This window comes from Babylonia areolata, chromosome 19 (genome assembly GCF_041734735.1).
Source record: "Babylonia areolata isolate BAREFJ2019XMU chromosome 19, ASM4173473v1, whole genome shotgun sequence".
Classification (NCBI taxonomy): domain Eukaryota; kingdom Metazoa; phylum Mollusca; class Gastropoda; order Neogastropoda; family Buccinidae; genus Babylonia; species Babylonia areolata.
The window spans coordinates 54,900,130-54,922,463 of NC_134894.1; the positions used below are offsets into that span (position 1 = coordinate 54,900,130).

At 44.5% G+C, this 22,334-nt stretch overlaps 1 protein-coding gene across 8 annotated transcripts in view; it reads right to left on the reverse strand.

Moving 5' to 3' along the window:
• LOC143293860 (sialin-like) overlaps positions 1-22,334 on the reverse strand; it is a 71,381-nt gene that overhangs the window by 25,532 nt on the left and 23,515 nt on the right. For 2 of the 8 annotated variants that reach the window (XM_076605162.1, XM_076605161.1), the window contains exons 2-4: positions 17,019-17,062; positions 15,655-15,730; positions 749-1,059 (exon numbers count right to left, since the gene is read on the reverse strand). In XM_076605162.1, the coding sequence (XP_076461277.1) occupies positions 749-1,059; positions 15,655-15,730; positions 17,019-17,062 (431 nt within the window). Of the gene's footprint in view, positions 1-748; positions 1,060-15,654; positions 15,731-16,767; positions 16,787-17,018; positions 17,063-19,683; positions 20,836-22,334 lie in introns of those variants that run through there. The other 6 variants (XM_076605164.1, XM_076605165.1, XM_076605166.1 and 3 more) reach the window with 5 other exon arrangements.

Here is a 22,334-nt window from a genome sequence, read left to right on the forward strand (position 1 = left end):
AAGAAAATAATCGAGTTTTGAATTATCATCATCATCATCATCATCATCATCATAAGTAGTAGTAGTAGTAGTGGTAGTAATAGTAGTAGTAGCAGTAGTATATATATATATAGGGAGATAGATAGATAGATAGGTAGATAGATAGATAGACTCACCGTGTCAAACTGATGCAAACTAGGCCTGTCGGTTTGCCCTGCGGAACGTCAGTGATGCTTTGGAAGTGAATATCACACACACACACACACACACACACACACACACACACACACACACACAGACAGACAGACAGACAGACAGGGTGAAACACAGAAAAAGAAACACAGAGAGACAGACAGACAGAGGCAGAGACTCGTCCATTTCTGACTGTGTATATTTGTGCACCACACTGGCGGTCGCCTGTAAAACTCACAAAAATCCTAGAAGCGTGCGCTTTGGAAAACGTACATAGGTTTTCAAACGAAATCAACACAAAAACAACCTAAATGTACTGTTTCAAAAGAAGCGCTCTCTTGCAACAAATCGAGCAGAGTGGTATTTCATCATTAGCATTAGCATTATTATTATCATTAATTGTTATCATCATCATCATCATTATTATCATAATACTTTATTATAGCACCTCCACCCTCCCTTCCCCAGGCCCCTCCAGCCCCTACCCCCCCCACACCCTTCCTCCTTCACCTCCACCTCTAACACACCCACAATCACTACGCTAATCCCCACCCCCACCCCCTATAACCCGACTCACCTTCAAGGCCGAAGAAGTATCGTTGCCGGAGCTGCCAGCGGCCCCTGCCCCGCACTCCGCGCTCTCCCCTTCATTTCCCGACGCCGACGCCACGGTGGTGGTCGTGCTGGTGACGGAGATGTTGAAGGGGCTGCTGCCGTTGTTGGCGGCGCCGCTAGCCACCAGGGCGGCGGAGTCCTGCGAAGCGATGGCCGTCTGGTTGACCATGCAGACGATGGCCACCGACAGGTTGACCCGCAGGGCGTAGACGAAGATGAAGCCCAGGAAGCCCATGATGGCCAGCCCCAGGCGGGCGGAGCTCCAGAAGGGCACTGTGGAAGTGACGGTGAAGGACACCGTGTTAAATTTATCATCGTCATCATCATCGTCGTCGTCGTCGTCGTCTTCGTTGTCTTTCAATTCATCATCCGTCCTCGTCACCTTCTTCTTCTGCGTTCGTGGGCTACAACTCCCACGTTCACTTTTATGCACACAAGTGGGCTTTTACGTGTATGACCGTTTTTACCCCGACATGTAGGCAGCCATACTCCGTTTTCGGGGGTGTGCATGCTGGGTATGTTCTTGTTTCCATAACCCACCGAACGCTGACATGGATTACAGGATCTTTAACGTGCGTATTTGATCTTCTGCTTGCATAAACACAAGAAGGGGGTTCAGACACTAGCAGTTCTGCACATATGTTGACCTGGGAGATCGTAAAAATCTCCATCCTTTACCCACCAGGCGCCCTCACCGTGATTCGAACCCAGGACCCTCAGATTAAAAGTCCAACGCTTTAACCACTCGGCTATTGCGCCCATCCCTCGTCACCGTTACCGTCGTATTTACACCATCGTCAACCACCATCACCGTCTTCAAGCAGTCATCATCCTCGTGCAAAGCGCCATCAACTCTACCATCTCCTGTATCCTCAACATCGTCATCATCACATAATTATGTACGTATAAAAGTAGGAAGAAGTCATGTTGTTTGCACATCCATTCATATATCTCTGCCTCTAGTGGTCTTTTAATTCTCAAGGAAATAAGAACTGTGACTGCATTGCTACAGCTCCGTGGAAGGCTGGAATTCGTTGTTTTCCATGAAAGGTAGTGCACACTCGTGAAGGAAGAAAGGGGAAGGGGTTGGGTGATGGGTTAAAGGGGATAAGAAAGATGAGGTTGTTCCCCGTGCGGAAAAGCTTGTCTCGACAGAACCCTCCATACATCAGCAATACTGCCAGACACCCAGGCATCCGGCGGCAGAGTTCATCAGCCTTGTATCTACACCGAGCATCGCTACTTAATCCTTTCACCGCCAGTCAGCTTACAGTGCAAATTCCCTTGTGCTATAAACACAGAAAAGATGGTGTCTTAGAACAGCTGGGAATTCCCCCTGCGATGTATAGAAAATATGGCCTATCCTACATGGGAACATCAAGAGCAGTAGGTTCATGGACAACAGACCCATGATCTGGTCACCTTTCAGTGACGCGGATCCTCTGCCTAGCTTGTGCAGAAATGCAAGTTTGACAATGAAAGGGGTTAATGCAGAGGCCACGAAGCTTTGTTTGACACGTTCGTGTGTAACAAACTGTAAATTCACCGCCAACTATCATAGAAGGCTAGGAATCACGTTTCTTCGGGTTCTAAGAGACGACACATACTGCTGAGGAGGGGAAGAGAGAGAAGAAGGCAGAATAGGGTACAAATATGAGTAGAATGCCCCAGTTTCCTGAGTTCGATTCCCGATTTGGCGCACATGGTGGGTGAAGGGTGGAGATTTTCCCCGATCTCCCAGGTTAATATAATTATGTGCAGATCTGCTAGTGACTGAACCCAGTTCGTGTGTATACGCAAGCAGGAGATCAAACACGCAAGTTAAAGGTCGTGTTATCCATGTCAGTGTTTGGTGGGTTATGGAAACAGGAAAACACCCAGCGTGCATCAACCATAACAGCCATCAGCAAGCTGATGTTGGTCGTGTAATGGAAAGAAGAAATAATCATGAAAAAATGACATTCATGTTAACTCATGTTTGCATGTTTACGTATGTGGGAGCAGGTCCAATTTGTCTGTTCCAGGTTCGCCTCCTCTTCGATCGTGCCGTCAGCCTCAAAGACTTCAAGAGAGTGACACTTCGCCCCGTTTCATTGCAGTCTCACCGGACCAAACCCTTCCATAATGGACAAGGCACACCCAGTCCATACATGCTAATTCATCAAAAAAACGAAAGAAATCTGGGGAGCAGGGCTGAAGTGGAGTGACGGCCTAGAGGTAACGCGTCCGCCTAGGAAGCGAGAGAATCTGAGCGCGCTGGTTCGAATCACTACTCAGCCGCCGATATTTTCTCCCCCTCCACTAGACCTTGAGTGGTGGTCTGGATGCTAGTCATTCGGATGAAACGATAAACCGAGGTCCCGTGTGCTAGCATGCACTTCGCGCACGTAAAAGAACCCACGGCAACAAAAGGGTTGTTCATGGCAAAATTCTGTAGAAAAATCCACTTCAATAGGAAAAACAAATAAAACTGCACGCAGGAAAAAATACAAAAAAATGGGTGGCGCTATAGTGTTAGCGACGCGCTCTCCCTGGGGAGAGCAGCCCGAATTTCACACAGAGAAATCTGTTGTGATAAAAAGAAATACAAATACAAAATACAAACATTTCGTAATAATGTTGAACTTATGGAAAAAGCAGTTTGACTGCAGCGAACTGGAAAGGTCACTGAACTCCTCGTCTCCGCTACCGTGCAGCATTTCTGAAGAGGGCCTCTTTGCCAAAGATGCGCACCATCTTCCTAAGAATACCCCCTCCATCCCTCCTCTCTCTGTTTTTGCAAAGAACACCTGACTTCGCCTGTCTTACAAAACAAACCTTGCACCAGATCCTCTGCAATCTACATCAAAAGAGGAATACCTGTCACCTGGGGTGAACGCCCGCGGTGCGTCTTCTGAAACTCGTCAAAAAAGGTAAATCATAAATGGTTCGCTGCTGGTGAGAGGGTGCATTACGGAAATGTACTCACTGATAATTATGATGATGACTACTGAGGGCGGCGGGGTGGGAGGAGGTAACAAAGAAAACCGGGTGGCTGAGCTGAGCTGAGTGAGGGAGTGGGTGTGTAGAGAAAACTGCCGCTCATTAACAGCACCTGCTTCTTCCTTTCTCATCACGCCGACACAATGACCTTTGGTGTTGCTTGGCTTTGAACTGGGTTGCGGGTTGTTGCGTTCGACATGGATCGTTATGATTCCTCCTAATGATATTTGTAAGCGTACAGAGCAACGAGAGAGGGTAAAATCGAGAGAAAAGAGTGAAAAAAGAGTGTGTGTGTGTGTGTGTGTGTGTGTGTGTGTGTGTGTGTGTGTGTGTGTGTGTGTGCGAGAGAGAGAGAGAGAGAGAGAGAGAGAGAGGGATAAAGGGAGAGAGGGGAGAGATAATCTAACCGTCAGAGGTACACCTCTCCCCTCCCAACCCCCCCACCCCCACCCCTCACCACCCCCCAAAAAAGTAACCACGTAACCAAATATTAACCAAACCAGTAGCTACCTAATGACACACCGGCACATACAAACAAGAGCACACATGTAAAAAAAAAAACCCCAAAAAACTGCTTACTGAGTACCCCTAATTCTACCACATGGTAATGATGAGCAAATTAGGTACATATACATCGTTCATGCACCGTACCACCTCCACCGCTAAGAACCATAGGATTTGGCGACTTGGCCAACTGACTGACTCCGCGAGTGTCTGATCGTTACCACGTACCCGATGAGGAGCTTTGAAAGAAGACAGTATTCCCCCTACTCAAGCCCAGTGGGGTCAAGCACCTATGGTGGCTCCTGCATGCATACCCCATCCAACCAGCTCCTCGCTCACCTTTCCAGCACTGTCAAACTCTTCAAAGTAGTCAGCGATACAACGAAATTCTACAATTACCGACTCACCGGATGAATACAGCAGCAACAGCACTGGTAATTAACTCCTGGAGACATCGGGCGTAAATATGTCTCTCTAATAAAAAAAAAATATATATATTTGTATTTGTATTTCTTTTTATCACAACAGATTTCTCTGTGTGAAATTCAGGCTGCTCTCCCCTGGGAGAGCGCGTCGCTACACTACAGCGCCACCCATTTTTTTTTTTTTTTGTATTTTTTCCTGCGTGCAGTTTTATTTGTTTTTCCTATCGCAGTGGATTTTTCTACAGAATTTTGCCAGGAACAACCCTTTTGCTGCCGTGGGTTCATTTATGTGCGCCAAGTGCATGCTGCACACGGGACCTCGGTTTATCGTCTCATCCGAATGACTAGCGTCCAGACCACCACTCAAGATCTAGTGGAGGGGGAGAAAATATCGGCGGCTGAGCCGTGATTCGAACCAGCGCGCTCAGATTCTCTCGCTTCCTAGGCGGACGCGTTACCTCTTGGCCATCACTCCACTATTGGGCAAGAATTCCAATGTCACCTTTCTGTCTGTCGTGACGATATTCAAACAAATACGCACTTACCCAAACGCGCACGTTGATGTGGGAGCACTCATACAACATGTGTGCAATCAACAGAGAAAAACTAGAGGGCGAGAGTCAAACACTGGAAGACAAAAAAAAAGAAAAAAAAGACTGAGACAGACGGACAGAGATAGAGACGAAGACAACAGAAACAAACACAAAGACCTAGAAAAGGAGAGTAGAGAGGGAAAGAAAGAGAGAAAGATAGTGGAGGGAGGAGGGACGCAGACGCAGATGGTTTATTCATTAAGGTCATAGTCCCATATGAATGAGAGGCGATAACAAGATATACAGACATTCCCGTAACTGGCAATAAGCCAGATGTATTCACAAAACTGCCCCTTCCTATCTCTGCGGCTGCCTTCACCTCTACACTCCATCTCGCTCACTACGATCGGCTTCGGATACGCATACCCAGATTCAAACATTCGACTGTTGGCCGCCGTTCTTTCTCTCTCTCTGGACCTTGCAATTGGAATGAACTTCCTCTTTCGCTTCGTCAAGTTTCCACACTCAGCTCTTTCAAGTCTGGCCTTAAAACCCACCTCTTCCCAAAATAGCCTCCCTTGCCTGCCTCTTCCTTGTCTTTAGTTTCTAGTTTTAGAGTTATGCATGCGTGTGAATGACTGGTGCGAAAGCGCTTTGATTTGTCTGCACAAGATTCAGCGCTATATAAATACCATTATTATTATTATTATTATGAACATTCAACTGTTCACAGAATTAAATTATAGAAATCGGGACAATACTATTTCTCTTAACTTGAAAGCTTTATATAAGTACAATGCGAGATTTCGTATAACACTGTCATCAGATGATACCATCAATAAACAAAATTTAAACAAACAAGGGCGTTCAAAATATTTCTTTGAATTAAATTTTACACGAATATCATGCAATACAGGACACCTCAGAACAAAATCAACTTCATCTTCAGTTGACTTTGCACAAAGGGCACAGCTTCTCTAAATGATTAACATTTTTACAACGATACCTGTGTGTTACTAAGTGGGTGAGGAGACAGACAAGATAATGGAAGAAATATTTTTTTGCGAGTTCAGTCTTCAGTCTCTCACTCTCTCAGTAAACAAACAAAAAAACAGACACAAGGAATTTTTCCCTGAGCCAATTATAATTATTAAAACCAAGAAAAAAAAAATCTTTCATTCACACTCTCTTCATCCTGAAAAAAAATAATTTAAAGAAACACAGGAACAAATGTCTTGACTATCAGAAGTCAAATTTCTTTGCAAAAACCTGATGATCCAGTTCCAGGATCGCCTCAGTCCTAGGCCGGACAGCAGCCTACTCACAGTAGTGTCCACTCACTCGTGGGAAAACTCGGGCACCTCCTCAGTGAACATTTCAGTTCAAGGTCCCTCCACTCCGTGGCCAGTCACATGGAGCCCTGACAACACTTTTTTCAGTTCTTAGCTCTCGGCACACTCCATTTGAATCGTTCCTTCTAGCTAATTCTCAATGTTCCCCCTTCATTTACTGTTCCCTTATTTTATTTTATTATATTTGTTATCCTTTCACACCACTCATGCATTCATACAATTTTCCAATTAACAATACAATATTCATTCATGAGTCACGTCTTATAAATTACACAAATACACAAAAAAGTATTGATTTATCAAAAAGCAAACATTTCAAAACTAACAGCAAAAACTACTATATTCACAAACTATTCAATCATTAGTTACATTTCGAATAAACAATAAAATAAATTTTCCCACCTGATGTTCGGAACATTCAAGGCACACAGACCACACCACATCACCCGAGCTCTGATGCATTCAGACTGACACTACAGCACATACATATACGCACACACAAACATGAACATGCACAGCTCACGATTCACCCACACTTACCACGTGCAAAACATTTTCACATTCATACAGGTACTCGAAATGTACAAACAAAAATTTCGTTCTTCCTCTGGCCACAGGCATTCGAAACTCACTCTGTCACACTGTGCAAATGAGAGACAGACACAGAGAGAGAGAGAGAGAGAGAGAGAGAGAGAGAGAGAGAGAGAGAGAGAGAGAGAGAGAGAGAGACAGACACAGAGAGAGAGAGAGAGAGAGACAGACACAGAGAGAGAGAGAGACAGACAGAGAGAGAGAGAGAGAGAGAGACAGACACAGAGAGAGAGAGAGAGAGAGAGAGAGAGAGAGAGAGACGTACGGAGAGTCAAGAGACGGAGAGAGACTGAGAGAAACGGAGAGTGAGACAGAGGCACAAACAGAGAAAGAGATAGGGAGAGATACAGAAAGACAGAGAGAGGCAGATGGACAGACAGACAGACAGACAGACCGAGACAGGGACACAGAGAGTGGAAAGAAGCCGCCGGAGAGAAAGACAAAGCGAAAGACAGACTAACAGTAATACAGAAAGAAAGCACGCACGGAAAAATCCGATCTGAATTCCCCATCCTTTATAAAGCAAAAATAAAACAAACAAAAAAAACAAAACAAAAAAAACACAAAAAACAACTGACGACAGCAATTCTCCCCGCACACCAAGACACTACCGGTACAGGAAGTGACCTCAGTGGCCATGACCTCTGAAGATAAAGTCAACTCAGCAGAGTCTTAAGTGCATGACGCGAGCTTAAAATGTTTCACAGAGTACAACAACTACTTTACCTTACCTCCAACCGGCTGGCTTTTTTTTTCTTTCTTTCTTTTTTTTTTTCTCTCCCGAATGCTGACTCGTCTTATCTTTACAAAATTAATCGCCTCTTGGTTGAAGGTAGCAAGAATACAGCAGCCTTACTACAAATTTAAGAGTGGACGAGAAATGTGGTGATCACGTATTGTGATGAGACCGCGTCACCTCCATAAGTACTCCAACACAAACAATGTATATATATATATATATATATATATATATATATAGAGAGAGAGAGAGAGAGAGAGAGAGAGAGAGACGCTTGACGCTCTGACATTTTATTGACATCAACTGCAAAGTTCTCATGTCAAGGGAGGGGGGGGGGGGGTTGCACGATTTTCAGATTAAAGGTATCCAATCAAAGATATAATAACACAAAAATTAGCATTAATAAGTGCATGAAGAGTGACCTGAAACTCAGACAGGCAAGACAGACAGACAGACCCCCCAGAAAGGCCAGCAACCTGTCCACCCATGATGTCAAAGTCTGAGAAGGGTGGCCCCGGGAGGTGGGGCGAGAGGGGAGGTGAGGTGAGGGAAGGGACTGGGGGGTGGGAGAAGAGGGGAAGGTCCATCACTGTGGGCCTGTTGCGATGAACCCACCTGTGGCATATTTTTGACTCATTTGCGTAAACAAAGTGAGTCTATGTTTTAACCCGGTGTTCGGTTGTCTCACTCTGTGTGTGTGTGTGTGTGTGTGTCCGTGGTAAACTTTAACACTGACATTTTCTCTGCAAATACTTTGTCAGGTGACACCAAATTAGGCATAAAAATAGGAAACATTCAGTTCTTTCCAGTCATCTTGTTTAAAACAATATTGCACCTCTGGGATGAGCACACAAAAAAAAAAGAAAAAAAAAAGAAGCCTAATTATATGCAAACTGCATTTACTGTTATATTCATATTTTTTGTATTCTCTAAACTTGGCACTTTGATCTGATATTCTGACACAACAAGAGCAGTCATTATTATCATTTTTTGTTCAAACAGGAATTTCTTTTGCTAAGCATGGAAGTTTTATTTATTTTGCAATCGTTTTGGTGCAGATAGTAAAGAAGGGAAATTACTCTGAAATTAATGCCAGGGGACTTAATTTGCCACAAGTGAGTCTTGAAGGCCTTGCCTCTCTTGTTTTGTATGTTTGTGACAACTGAACAAGATATACTATAAGTGTGTTCATAACAGAAGCGAAGGTGACCTTAATGCCTGATGACATAAAACAATAGCAGGAATACATACACGTAAATATTAATTTAGGTCAATCCTTTGAGTGCAGAATCTTGGTGGAATGAGGTCAGTGGGGTATTGAATTTGAAAGGGAGTTAAAATCTGTTTGTGTAACTTGCCAGTTCTGTAATCTAGTTCAACAATATTAATGCAGTTTGTGTGTGTGTGTGTGTGTGTGTGTGTGTGTGTGTGTGTGTGTGTGTGTTATTTTATTTATTTATCTTTTTTTTTTTTTTTTTTTTTTTTTTAATGTCTTATTATTATTATTATTATCAAAAAATTTTTTTCTCAAGGCCTGACTAAGCGCGTTCGGTTACGCTGCTGGTCAGGCATCTCCTTGGCAGATGTGGTGTAGCGCATATGGATCTGACCGAACGCACTGACGCCTCCTTGAGCTACTGATACTGATACTGATGAATCCAAAAAGCCTCACAGCGTTGTACACCTCACTTCCAAACTGATTAATAACCATCGCGGACGAGGAATTTGTTTACTAGTGTCCCGTCACACATAATTTTTTATCGGTGATTGAAGACGTTTTGTTAGGAGTATCAATGCAGTTAACCACCGCCTACCTCGTGCTAGCCATTTGTCAGCTAAAATGGCTGTGTCACAGAACGAAAATCCTATCGACCCTGAAGGTTAACAAACAACCATTTATTGTCGGATGCTGAGCGCCCCAGCTATCACACACACCGAACGGCTTCCAGACCAAGGTCTGCGAGGCAGTAAAGGAGGCTTGGCCGCCTCGTAAAATGCGCATTCATCATGGGCATTTCCTATGACACAGCATAAAATTGCGAAACAGCCCATGTAGTTTTATTTCCCTCTCCCAATCCCAGTCCTTTGTGCAGCGTGTTTGTGTAACTTTAGTGTGTGTGTGTGTGAGTGTGTGTGTGTGTGTGTGTTGTGTGTGTGTGACTGTGTGTGTGTGTGTGTGTTGTGTGTGTGTGTGTGTGTGTGTGTGTTGTGTGTGTGTGTGACTCTGTGTGTGTGTGTGTGTGTGTGTGTGTTGTGTGTTGTGTGTGTGTGTGACTCTGTGTGTGTGTGTGTGTGTTTGTGTGTGTGTGTGTGTTGTGTGTGTGTGACTCTGTGTGTGTGTGACTCTGTGTGTGTGTGTGTGTGTGTGTGTGTGTGTGTGTGTGTGTGTGTGTTTGGACTCATTCTTCCATTTGATTGACTGTCTTGTTTCATGGTTTGATACCATTTCCTTTCTTTATCTGTTTGTCCACTGGGGTGGTCTACACATTCATTTGTCTATTCAATCATTGAACGGTTTTACTTACTGGAAATCCAAAATGGTAGTTTGGGTCCCGTTATTTCTTCATACGATTTTTTTTCCCTACAAACTCAAACCTTCGTTCACAGGAAAACGTCGTAAATGAACATGTTGTGTGTGTGTGTATGACTACCTGCTGATTACCTGTTATGGCCAATGCATCCTACCAAAGAAAACAGTGTTGTTGTTTTTTTGTTTTTTGTTGGGTTTTTTTGTTTGTTTTCTTTATTTGAAGAGAAAGAGATGAAGGATGGGGAGAGAGAGAGGATATAGGTGTGGAAAGACATACAGAAAGTGAGACGGAGGGAAAGAGAGAGAGAGAGAGGGGGGGAGGGTGGATGGTGGGGAAGAAGAATTGATTTCCACATAGGTCTCCCATTCTTTGAAGACGCAGTATTATCAAACAACCCATATTTCTGTCGACTGATCGATCGTTATAATTGATTCAATGCAATCCACGGAGCCTTACATCATGTGCTGTTGTTGCAAGGATTTCACACCATAAGCGAAATGTGGTTTATTTCACGAGGAGCTTGCCATCGTAAATAGGAAGACAGAAGGAAGTAGTACAAAAAGAAAGAAAGAAACAAAAAGATACGAAGGATCTTCAGGCAGATAGAAAGGAACGGTAGGCAGATAGAAAGGAACGGTAGGCAGATAGGCAGAAGGAAGACATGAAGGGTGGCAGAAAGAAAGAGAGAATGAAGGAAACGAAAATGGGGGGCGGGGGTGGGGGGGTAAAGAAAATAAAACTAACAGCACAAAGCAACGAAGTAACTAAAAAACAAACACACACACACAAAAAAAAAAACCACAAAACCCCAAGAACCTTCGTTAAAGATGATCTTCAACCAACACCAGCATTTCTCATCATCAATAGCCAGTTTCAGTTTCAGTAGCTCAAGGAGGCGTCACTGCGTTCGGACAAATCCATAATTATACGCTACACCACATCTGCCAAGCAGATGCCTGACCAGCAGCGTAACCCAACGCGCTTAGTCAGGCCTTGAGAAAAAAAAGGCGAATAAATAACAGATAAATACATTTAAAAAAAAAAAAAACTACTACCACTACTAACATGTATAAGGCGCAAAAACCATGACGTATGACCCGGGCCCCTCCACAGCTCCATCCTCCCTCCCTTCCCAAGGCCCGGCACTCTCATTGCTGTTCAGGTAAGCGAAACGAAAAAGAACCCACGGCAACAAAAAAAAAAGGGTCGTCCCTGGCCAAATCCATTTCGATAGGAAAACAAATCAAATTGCAGGCAGAAAAAAGCAAAAAACAAATCAACAACCGAAAAATGGGACTGGGGAGAGCAGCCCGAATTTCACAGAGAGAAATCTGATGTGACAAAAAGACTAATACAATACAATACAATACAATACAATGCAATACAACATAAACAAAACAAGACTTATGAGAAGAGCGGCCTGACCACCACTGGAAGGTGATGACCTTGACTGCGAAACACACACAACTCCGCTTTCACATCCAAGCTTACAGAGGGAAGGGGGAAAAAAAAAAGAACATAAAAATATATATCTCCCAAATGACTGCAGGCAAACTTGAACGGAACGCAGTAAGAGAAGGAAGATAGAGAGGTCAGATTCTTGGGCGGGGGGGGGGGGGGGGGGGGGGGGGGGGGGGGGGGGGGGGGGGTCGGGGGGACACAGACTAAAACCGACACAGGCAACTGATACTGTTAAGTTGCCGTTGGCGAAAAAAAATCAAAGGAAATAAGAGCAAGTAAGGAAAGCTATAAAGAGAGAGAGAGAGAGAGAGAGAGAGAGAGAGAGAGAGAGAGAGAGAGACCATAGTCCTGTTGCTCCAAGTACCTAACTGGATCTCCGCAGCAGGAGTATCGGTATCGTCCTTTCTCAGCATCATCATCCATCATAAAAAAAACAAAAAACAGAAAGAAAAAGCCACACGAGCGGAACACTGCAAGTGTCTGTATCTCCCCGTGGCTCAACTGACTGGAAGGAAGCAAAAACAACAACAACAACAAAAAACCGCATAAAGTACACCGCCTTGTCACGTAGTCCTGACATTTTAGCCGATTTCTACAACTTACTGCAACAACATCGTCATCCTCCTCCTCCTAACCTTCGTCCATATATATATATATATATATATAGAGAGAGAGAGAGAGAGAGAGAGAGAGAGAGAGAGAGTGTGTATGTTTCAACATACATTAACCATAGATAACCCTTTTGTTGCCATGTTGTTGTTGTTTTTTTACGTGCGCCAGTTTAGTACATGTCAGCAAACACACGGGACCTCTGTTTATTTGTATTTGTATTTCTCTTTTCGTCACAACAGATTTCTCTGTGTGAAATTCGGGCTGCTCTCCCCATGGACAGCGCGTCGTTACACTACAGCGCCACCAATTGTTTTTGTAGTTTTTCCTGCATGCAGTTTTATTTGTTATTCCTATCGAAGTGGGTTTTCTACAGAAGTTTGCCAGGAGCAACCCTTTTGTTGCCGGCAGTGGGTTCTTTTACGTGCGCTAAGTGCATGCCGCACACGGGACCTCAGTTTATCGTCTCATCCGAATGACTAGCGTCCAGACCACCACCCAAGGTCGAGTGGAGGGGGAGAAAATATCGGCGGCTGAGCCGTGATTCGAACCAGCGCGCTCAGATTCTCTTGCTTCCCTGGCGGACGCGTTACCTCCAGGACATCGTCTCATCAGAATAATTGTGCATCCTGACCACCACCTACTCAAGGTCTAGTGGAGAGGAGAAAAATTCTAGCGAGTGTGTGGGATTCGAGACCGAGCCCTCAGATTCTGATATGGATACTTATATATGGATACTTATACAGCGCCTATCCTCGGTCGGAGACCAAGCTCTAAGCGCTTTACAAACACGGGGTCATTTACTCAACAGGCTGCCTACCTGGGTAGAGCCGACTGACGGCTGCCATTCGGCGCTTTGCATTCGTTTCCTGTGTCGTTCAATCATGTTTCAGGCACGCACACATACACACTCAGACAAACATGTAACGTGTTACGTTTATGACCGTTTTTGTTTATTTACCCCACTATGTAGGCAACCATACTCCGATTTCGGGGGTGTGCATGCTGGGTATGTTCTCTTGTTTCCATAACCCACCGAACACTGACATGGATTACAGGATCTTTAACGTGCGTATTTGATATTCTACATGCGTATACACACGAAGGGGGTTCAGGCACTGGCAGGTCTGCACATATGTTGACCTGGGAGATCGGAAAATTCTCCACCCTTTACCCACCAGACGCCTTTACCGAGATTCGAACCCCGGACTCTCAGATTGAAAGTCCAACGCTTTAACCATTCGGCTATTGCTTACTTGTTCACCCACGCGCGACCACGATGCCACCAGAGTAAACAGGCAGTGACAGGCGTCTTCTTCTTCTTCGTTCGTGGGCTGCAACTCCCACATTCACTCGTATGTACACACACAAGTGGGCGTTTACGTGCATGATCGTTTTTACCCCGCCATGTAGGCAGCCATACTCCGTTTTCGGGGGTGTGCATGCTGGGTATGTTCTTATTTCCACTACCCACCTAACGCTGACATGGATTACAGGATCTTTAACGTGCGTATTTGATCTTCTGACTGCGTATACACACGAAGGGGGTTCAGGCATCTGTTGACCTGGGACATCGAAAATAAAATCTCCACCCTTTTACTCACCAAACGCCGTTACCGAGATGCGAACCCGGGACCCTCAGATTGATAGTTCAACGCTTTAACCATTCGGCTATTGCGCTCGTCAGGGCGGCGTCAACCATGTTCGATCGATCAATCATCACGTACAACAAAAAAAAGTCTGCATGCACAACGAAAAGCCCCCCCATTTTTTTTTTTTTTTTTTTTGGTCTTCCTCTATCTACATTTTTGTCGACACCTTCACATAATACAGAACTATTAGTTCGACACCCTTCTATCATTAACTAACAACCTTGTCCCCCCCACCTTTCACACCGCACTCTCCCTCCCCTTTACACACTCTCTACTCCCCCCCCCCACCACCACCCCCCCTGTCCCCCAAACCCCCTGGGCGACCTACGTTTTCATCACGTTCATAAGCGAAACACAATACTTTAATGACAGACAGATTACACCCGAGGACGGCAGTGTTGAATGTAACGCTTACTATCATACACACACGCACACATACACACCCACCCACACGTACGCACGCACGCACACACATTCACATGCCGCGCGCGCGCACACACACACACACACACACATGTGCACACCCGTCATAGATCCCGACATGTTCACCCATCCCCAACCCTCTGTCGTCCCCCCCCCCCCCCTCCCCCCCACCTCACCCACGCACAAACATGCATAAATGCTATGGAGTGTGAAGAAGAAGAGGGCGACTCAATGTGACCGTCAGACCGCTTTTTTTTCCCCCTCTGTCTCTCGTTCTCTCTCTGATTACGCGCGCGAATCGGTTTATATCCGGTGACACTCCCTTATTAACCCTTTCACTGCCAAACTCGCATTTGTGCTGCAGCTAGGTAGAGGACCCATGTCACTGAAGGGTGACCAGATCATTAGTCTGTTATCCATGAAAACTACTGCTCCTAATGTTCGGTGGTAGGACAGGCCACATTTTCCACACATCACACGGGGAATCCCCAGCTATTCTCAGACACCGTATTTTCTGTCTTCACAACACAAGAGAATTTTGATCTCCACTCTAAATTGACTGACAGTGAAAGGGTTAAACCCAATCCCTTCTCCCTCCGCGGGTCCTTCACACCCGACGAAATCAAAAGAAAACGCACCCTCATCTTCAAGAGCAGGGAATTTGTTCTCTCCAAATAATCGCCGAAATTTGTCATTCACTAATCCATTCAGAAACCAGGAAATAAAACAATCTCTCTTCAGACGCGCATGAGTAGTGAATGTTAATTAAGTTTGGCGGTGTTGAATTTAGTGTGCAAGGCAAGTTGATTTAGATGGTCGTTCGAGGAAAATAACTGATTTTTTTTTTTTAAAGCCGGAGTTGATGTCAAAGTATTTACAAGGAAAATTAATTTTTGTTAAAGTTTAACACACACACACACACACACAGAGGCTCGCGTTTTTTGGTTAAAAAAAAAAAAAAAAAAAAAAAAAAAAATCGTTTCACACAGACACACTACACTACACTACACTACACCTCACACGGCGCATCCGGGGCGGTAACGCCCACATGCGCTCGCTGACCTACCTTCACTGGTGTCCACAGCATCCACCTCATTGTCCTCCCCGTGCCTGTCCTTGCCCATGGTGCTTACCTCGGGTCTCTGAAATCAGACACATGTACATTGCTCTACATTTGAATGAATGGTATGGTTACTGTTTGCGTTCATATGAACACACTATATGTTTTCCATTGTCAAATAGCGGTTGATATGTTTTTTAAGGCATGTTTATAGTCAACTGGATGATGTAAGGCGCTTTGAGTAGCATTGGTGCTGGATATCGCGCCATAGAAAAACTATGTATTATTATTATTATTATTACTTATATTCATATAGCGCCTACCAAGCTCTAAGCGCTTCACAAACACGGGGTCATTTGCACAACAGGCAGCCTAACCTGGGAAGAGCTGACTGACGGCTGCCACTGCGGGGCGCTCATCATTCGTTTCCCGTGTCATTCAATCATAATTTCGGGCACGCACACTCAGATGGACATGTAACTTTTTACGTGCATGACCGTTTTGTTTATTTACCCCGCCGTGTAGGAAGCCATACTCCGTTTTCGGGGGTGTGCATGCTGGATAATTACGTTCTTGTTTCCATTGCCCATCGAACGCTGACATGGATTACAGGATCTTTAACGTGCGTATTTGATCTTCTGCGTGCGTATACACACGAAGGAGGTTTGGTATGAGCAGGTCTGCACATATACTGACCTGGATATCGGAAAAATCTCCACCCCTTAGAGACCAGGCGCCGTTACCGAGATTCGAACCCTGGACCCCCAGACTGAAAGTCCAACACTTTAACCATTCGGCTATGGCTTTTGTGAAGAGCTATGACTCTCAGACTGGGAGGCAAGACTGCACTGGCTGGCTCTTAGTGCTGCAGCCCTGGGGGCTAGATGGTCTTTGGGAACCATCCCAACTCCGACTGTCCTTAAACCTTCTTGGCCGAGAGAGTGGGGGTGTAACTTGGCCAAGACACTCTCCACAATAATCAAATTCTAGCCCAGATAGTCGGGACTACAGCAGTGATGGTCATTGTCGGACACGACTGACTATCATACATATTTCATTATTTTAATATGGTAAAAATATAATTGAATACAAAGGAAATACGTATACTTATGAACTCACACATCGATATCAGTTCCTGTTCCTTTCAAATGATGTTTGTTTCTTCGTTTCCTTTTAAAACAAAAAGTGGTAAAAATTATAGAGCAGTGATGCCGAATACTTATCTATTTTCAAATAATGTCTATGAGCTCCTTTCCATTCTATATAAAAATTATATATATATATATATATATATATATATATATATATATATATATATATATATATATATAACAAAAGAAAAAAAGGAAAACAACAGAACAGTTTCTCACATGCCCGACCCGTTTCGACCACTGGTGTTCGTCAAGGGCGTTTACTGGTATGTCAAAATGCAACACACACACCAACAAAGAAAACAAAAAGGTCAACAAAGCTCATGAAAAAAGCTCATGTAAAAACTGCATCCAGGGCATGCAGCATGAAAAGAACAGTGTGAAGTGTTGCTTGGGGAATAGGAAGAGAGGCTGGTGAGTAAAGTAGTCAGAGAGGACGAGAGAGAGGTCGAGAAAAAATAGATGGGCAGATAATAGAAGGAGAGGGAAAAAGAAAGAGAGACAGAGAGGGAGGGGTCAGGGAGGGAGAAGGGACTGTGAGAGGGGAGGAGAGAGAGGGAAAGACAGAGAGAGACAGACAGCGAGAGAGAGGGGGGGGGGAAGAAATAAGGAGAGAGGGGAGGGACAGACGGACAGATGGCTGACAATGAGAGAGGGAGAGGGAGAGAGAGAGGATGGAGAGATAAAGAGAGAGGGGGAGAGAGAGGGGGGGAGAAAGAGGGAGAGGCAGAGACAGACGGACAGGTGTAGAGAAGGCAGACACTGACAGGGAGAGAGAGAGAGAGAGAGAGTCCTCTGTCGTTGTCCTCACCACCCCACAAACACCCCACAAACCAGTATATATATATATATACTGGTGCAAATTACAGAGTAAAAATGTGTGCTTGTGAATTGAATCTTTTTGTTTGTTTGCTTGTTTGTTTTCAAAGGGTCTTCGTGTGTACCCTTCTTTTTTTTAATTTTTTTTATTCCTTTTCTCTTCACATCTCTTCACCCACCCACCCTCTTATTTTCTTTCTTTCTTTCCTCATTTTTCTGTCTTTGCTTCCTTCCTTACAAAGTAACATATTTACTTACTTTCCTTACGTCCTCTCTTCTTTCGTTATCTATCTATCTATCTATATATATCTATATATCTATATATCTGTCTGTCTGCCTGTCTGCCTATATGTCTGTCTATCTATATGTCTATCTATCCCTCTATTTTAGTCATCCATCCCAAACAGAAGGGGTTCCATGCCAGACACAATGTTAGTCTATTATTAACAGTGCCACACTGAAGAGTCGCGCGTGGTACAGTGGTTGGTTTTGCTTGCCGTCACTTTGTTGTTGTTGAGTTCTTGACAACCAGTCAAGTGACTGGTTTCAATGGGAGGGAAAAAAGCCAAAATGACGCGCCGCTACAAGGCTGTAAATGATCAGACTTTTTAGACTAGTTGTAATCATCGCTCCCGAAATCGCCCGGACCACCTTGCTAAGGAAGGAAGCCAGCTCACACAGCCAACCATTCCTGCCACGTATCAGGAAGCAAAAACTCTCCTCCGCAGCACATTCCGAAGAGGCTGGGTCACCCTGAACGGAGGCTACCAGGCACACCAGGATCCCATCAGGACACTGGAGAGGAGACACCAGACTACCATCTACCGCCTTCGCACAGGACACTGCGGCCTCCGAGCACACCTGAAGAGGATTGGAGTGGCAGCCACATCCCTATGTGATTGCGGCCAGGCTGACCAGACCCCATCCCATATTCTCCAAGACTGCCCCCTGTATGAGAAGATGCGGCAGCTCTGGGGGACGGCAGCCGATCTTCACCGGACGTCCGAGTTTGTGGCATCCCTCGGACTTCGACCCTGACTGCGTAGCTGTCGAACGCAAACGAAAGAAAAGAAAGAAAGCCCAGAAAAAAAATCTGTAAAAAAAAAGAAGAAGAAAAAAAAAAGGCTTCCTCAGAACAAAGGTTCGTCTTCAGAACATCTTTCAGACGAGACGATGAACCGAGGTCTCACGAGCAGCATGCATTCAGTGCACGTACTGGAAGCTCACGGCATCAAAAAGGGGTTGTCCCTGGCTGGCACCATTCCGTAAAACCTCCCACTCTGAATGAATTGTGAACAGTCTGGTCCACAATACAAGGTCATATGTACCCACCAAGGTACTTCTGCACTGTCCTATAACAATTCTATCTGAAATACAGCTTTAGCCTATATGCTACGTTTTTTGGATCTGATTAGTCTTTTGTGAAGGACTATGACTCTCAAACTAGTCGGCAAGATTGCACTCGATCTTAGTGCTGCAGCCTAGGGGGCTAGTTGGCCTTTAGGAACCATCCCAACGCCGACTGTCCTAGAACTCTCTTGGCCGAGATAGTGGGAATGTAACTTGGGCACGACACTATAATCAAATTCTCTCTCTCTCTCTCTCTCTCTCTCACACACACACACACACACACACACACATGGGTATCACGAACAGAGCACACCCATTGCATTAGGGCAGATATCATTAAACGGCATAGAGCGAGAGAATAAGAGAAACAGCCAGAAGCATTAAACAGCAAGTATCCACACATAAAACATAACAAGAGAAACAGCCAGAAGCATTAAACAGCAAGTATCCACACATAAAACATAATAAGAGAAACAGCCAGAAGCATTAAACAGCAAGTATCCACACATAAAACATAACAGCCACGAAAGGTTGAATAATACATGTGAAACAAACACCTGCAAACAAACAAAACAAAAACAACGGCAAACCACACACAAAAACGGGGAACAAATAAAACAGAGGTGCAACATCTGTCGCTTCCGGAGACTAAAATTTAATGGTTGGTAACATAATATCCATCTGACATCTGTCAACAAATGGTAATAAAGCTTACCTGTCCAAGAGAGAAATTCTTTGGCTGATCAGCTTTCGAATCGGAAAACAAAATTTAATGCCACTGGTGTATGTCACAGAGGAAGAAAAAAAAAATCACCACCCCTTCCAAAAACTAAAACTAAAATAAAATAATAGTCATCAAAACGTATTTTACACAATCACCTGGTCCCAAGTGGTGAACCGTACAACCCTGCCAAAGCACTAACCTAAACAAGACAAGACAAGACAAGACAAAACATGCGATCGTACAGATAGATCCCACTGACTGTCAGGCACTTGATAGATCCAAAGCACGCGCCACACAAACACAATCCACAGCTAACTATGTCTCGTTTGTGATGGAATGCAACAGGTAGTTGTTGCTTATCTCGCCGTGTGGCACGACGGATGCGAGGAAAGATTTCTGGGGTGTCTGTGATGATGAAGCTGATCCCTGAACCATAAACGCTTTTCGATCCCACGACCACTGGTAGATTTCCCTCCTGTTTTAGCTTCGCCTAATTAACGGTCTTAAAGAACTCAATGCGCACGTGTACGTCAAATAATGAGAGTCGTTGGGAAGCTCCTTTCAATACGGACCGGTGACTCTGACTTCACTCAATCTTCTGCGAGGGGGTGGGGGTGGGGGTGGGGGGGGGGCATCATGAGGATTACAAACTCAAGGGCAGTCATCCCTCAATCTTTCGGGACATAACCTCACAAGCGGTGAGCTAGCGGTACTAATCTCTCAGGTGTAGGTGAGTTGTCTCCCCTCTCTCTCTTTTTTTTTTTTTTTTTCAACTACCCCCACTTTATCAACTCTCGACTGCTGTTAACATGTTACGACTCTCCGTGCCCGCTGACATCAAAGGTATGTTGATGGAACCTCGCACGTGGTAGGATTGCCACTTCCAGCAAAACGAGATGATTGCAGTCAGCCGCTTTTTCATTAAAAAAGCACCCCTACTTTTTTGCTTTTTATATATAAGCTACATATAAACTGACGCAGATGCCTGGCTGTTACGTTCAGTCACGTCAAGCTCCGAATGCAAACAAACTCTGACACGCAGAGAAGAGAGATTGTATCGAGAAACAGCCGCCGGCTTCAACGCTGCTGGTACATCGCCCAAAGATCTCTGATGTGTGAGACAAATCCAGACCAACAAATGAGGTCGCGCGCGTGTGATGATAAATGGCTGAGGCTTTTTATCCAGGTAACGTGTGTGTAAGCCTTGTCGCGGGCCCGGGAACCGTTGTGTCAGACGGCGCTGAGCTGGTGCTTGGTGCTGTGAACGCGCGGGGGGGGGGGGGGGGGGGAGGGTGTGTGTGGGGGGGGGGGGGAGGGGGGGGGGGGGGGGGGGGTGAGTAGGGTTGGTGGCGAAGAACAGGCGATGTTTGTTCCCCTATCCCCCCCCCCCCCACCCCACCCCACTTCTCTCCCCTTGGGTTGTTTATGGCGTTGTTTATGGTGACTGTCTGCCTGTACCCTTTTTGACACAACTGCTGCCACTTTTTACGGGGGAAAAAATCCTACCAACCAAACAAACAACAACAACAACAAAACCACCTGGTCAAGCCATACAAATTCTGAGTCCTCCGTCCTTTCTTTTAATAGCATTCCCTCTATCCGTTATTTAACATTTATTTAGTCTTCGCTGGTATTTAAAAAAAAAATCCATTAATATCACTCAGCTAACTATTCGTGTATTCATTCATGTATTTAACTTGTTGTTTGGTTTGGCTTCGTGGTTGGTTGGTTTGTCTATTTTGTTTGTTGCTGGAGTTTTCATTCCTGCTTGTTTGTCTATTTATTTATGTATTCATTCATTCACCTGTATATTTCACCTTATTTCATTATACTTGTGATAGGTACTACTTGTTTAACGGCAGTTGATCGCCGGTCAAGGCAGACGACTCAAAAAGGTGTTTTGAGCTTACTGGTATTATATCTATTTATCTGAAAGGAAACTGACAGACAAAATTAGCCGAAACGATCCACTCAAAGCTATCAAATTTGTAGTTATATAATTATCTACTCCAAGTGCGGTATTGCGTGAACTCAATGCAAATATAACTTTGTGTCAAAGACATTAACTGTATTAGAGAAAATATCAATAACTGTCTCAGAAAAAAAAAGTGACGTTTTCTTCCATTGTTATGGAAAGAACTGTAAAAACAAACAGAAAACAACGGATTACGAACGCAGAAATCTTGTAAATTTTATGGGGGGGGGGGTTCAGCACATTACAAGATATAAACTTGATGCTGCTCTCGGTTCGTCTTCAGTTTAACGTCTTTCCACTTGAAGTGATATTAGAAGTTGCTGCTCTCGGTGTGGGTCATACTAACATGCGAAAAGACGCGAAAAGACACGAAAAGACGCGAAAATACACCGGAAAAGAATGTGAAAAGACATGAAAAGTCCTGGAATATCTATTCTGATGTCTTTTCAGATGTGTTTTCGCGTCTTTTCGCGTCTTTTAAGTAAGACACGAAAAGACGCGAAAAGATACGAAAACACATCTGAAAAAAACATGTGAAAAGACACTTTTCGTGTCTTTTCGCAATTTCACATTCTTTTCATATGTCTTTTCGTGTCTTTTCGCGTCTTTTCGAGTCTTTTCGTGTCTTTTCGAGTTTTAGTGACACCGTGCCATACTAAAATGCGAA